This window comes from Argiope bruennichi, chromosome 5 (assembly GCF_947563725.1).
Source record: "Argiope bruennichi chromosome 5, qqArgBrue1.1, whole genome shotgun sequence".
Classification (NCBI taxonomy): Eukaryota; Metazoa; Arthropoda; class Arachnida; order Araneae; family Araneidae; genus Argiope; species Argiope bruennichi.
In genome coordinates, this window is record NC_079155.1 from 3,789,485 (window position 1) to 3,791,266 (window position 1,782).

A 1,782-nucleotide genomic window follows, 5' to 3' on the forward strand; every position below is an offset into this window, starting at 1 on the left:
GGTTAGTCTGCTAGGGATCAAGCGAAGGGGTTACTCCTTGGGCTTGGCGTTAAGGGTGGTCACTGTCCACGGGGGTAACTCCCAGCGTATAGGTACCAGTTAGCATTATGGTAAGTGCTGAGGCTAGGAACATCTAGAGCCAGTTACTACCATCCCTTGTAGGGCTCCGTGGTGGGCGATGCCGCTGGGCCTGAATCCCCATCAATATCGTATGGGCCGTAAAAACTTTGCTCCCTTCAGTGGGCAACAAAAGAATCAAACTTCCTTAATACATTTTGACAAATTTTTCATCATAAAGCGCATGTCTACAAACAATGAAACCTTCCATAATGTTTCACCTTTTCTTGTTGAAAAGGCCATCACTGGAACACTTGGTACTGTATCATCGACCCGGAAACTACGATCTGGTGATTTGCTTGTGGAAGTGAGTTCCCGAAAGCAATCACAACAAATACTGAAACTGAAAACATTGGGAACAATATCTGTAAGCGTAAGTGCTCACGCTACATTAAATTCTTCAAAAGGTGTAATAACGTGTGGCGAGTTGTTTAATGATTCCATTGAAAAAATTACTGCAGAACTGAAACCTGAAGGAGTAACTCATGTACGCCGTATAACTATCCGACGGGATGGACAACTCCTTCCTACTAAGCACTTCATTCTCACGTTTAACAATCCTAAATTACCTGAATCTGTGAAAGTCGGCTATATGAAATTGCCTGTTAGGACATATATTCCAAACCCACTTCGATGTTTCCAATGCCAACGCTTTGGGCATTCTAAAGCCAGCTGCCGCGGGACTCTCACCTGTGCCCGCTGTGGAGAAAAAGGCCATGACAACCAACAGTGTTCTGCAGCGGAAAAGTGCGTGAACTGTGATGGTAACCACAGTTCCTTTTCTCGATCTTGCCCCCGTTGGACATTGGAAAAACAGATTGTATCGGTTAAATTCAAGGAAGATATTCCATATCCTGAGGCCAGGCGAAAAGTACTTGCTCAGACGCCAACACCAGGCGTGACTTACGCATCTGTTACCAAAAAACAATTTTGTGCAAATTGCTCCTGTGCAAATTGTGTGCAGAATATGCCCAGAACTAAACCTCTACCAAAAGTATCTGATACAGATTCTGAAATTTCTATAACCAGTGCTTCTGAACCCAGTAAACCGGAAAAGCATCAACGCAAAGTAAAACCGAACAAAGCATTGAAGCTTAAGATTTCGAAACGCGGCATCCCTCAAAATAATCTTCATCAAAAAATGAAAAAGTCAACTTTGAATAACTCAGTCGCTCTGGGACTTGCGAGTCAGGGCATAGTCCACAAGGATTTATCATCCATTTTTAAAGGCGTGCCCAAAAGTCCCGATAGTATTTCGCTTCATCCATCTGAAGAGGATGATAATGACCTCCAAATGAGTTGCGAGTTATCGCCAACTCCATCTAATGTTCCTACCACTGCTTTTAAAACACACGCTTCTTAATGGGTTTTTGTATTTCATGGAACTGTCGCGGCATTCGTCCCAAATTAAATGAAATTAGGACAATGCTTAACAAATTTCATCCCGCTTGTCTCTGCCTTCAAGAAACTTTCTTGAAGACAAACATCCCACTTAAATTACGTGGTTATAATACCGTTCGGAAAGATGCAGAAAACGGCTCCCATAATTCTGGAGGTGTCTGCATTCTAACCTCCAATTCCTTTCCGAGCACACCTCTTTCGCTCCATACTGATTTGCAAGCTGTGGCTGTTCAAGTGCATGCACGAGCATTAATTACAGTCTGT

The 1,782-nt window shown here is 43.2% G+C and overlaps 1 protein-coding gene across 1 annotated transcript; it reads left to right on the forward strand.

Moving 5' to 3' along the window:
• Positions 1–301: 301 nt before the first annotated feature.
• Positions 302–1,480, forward strand: LOC129969074 (uncharacterized). The gene has a single exon (XM_056083482.1). The coding sequence runs from the start codon at positions 302–304 to the stop codon at positions 1,478–1,480; it is 1,179 nt and encodes a 392-aa protein (XP_055939457.1).
• Positions 1,481–1,782: the final 302 nt, after the last annotated feature.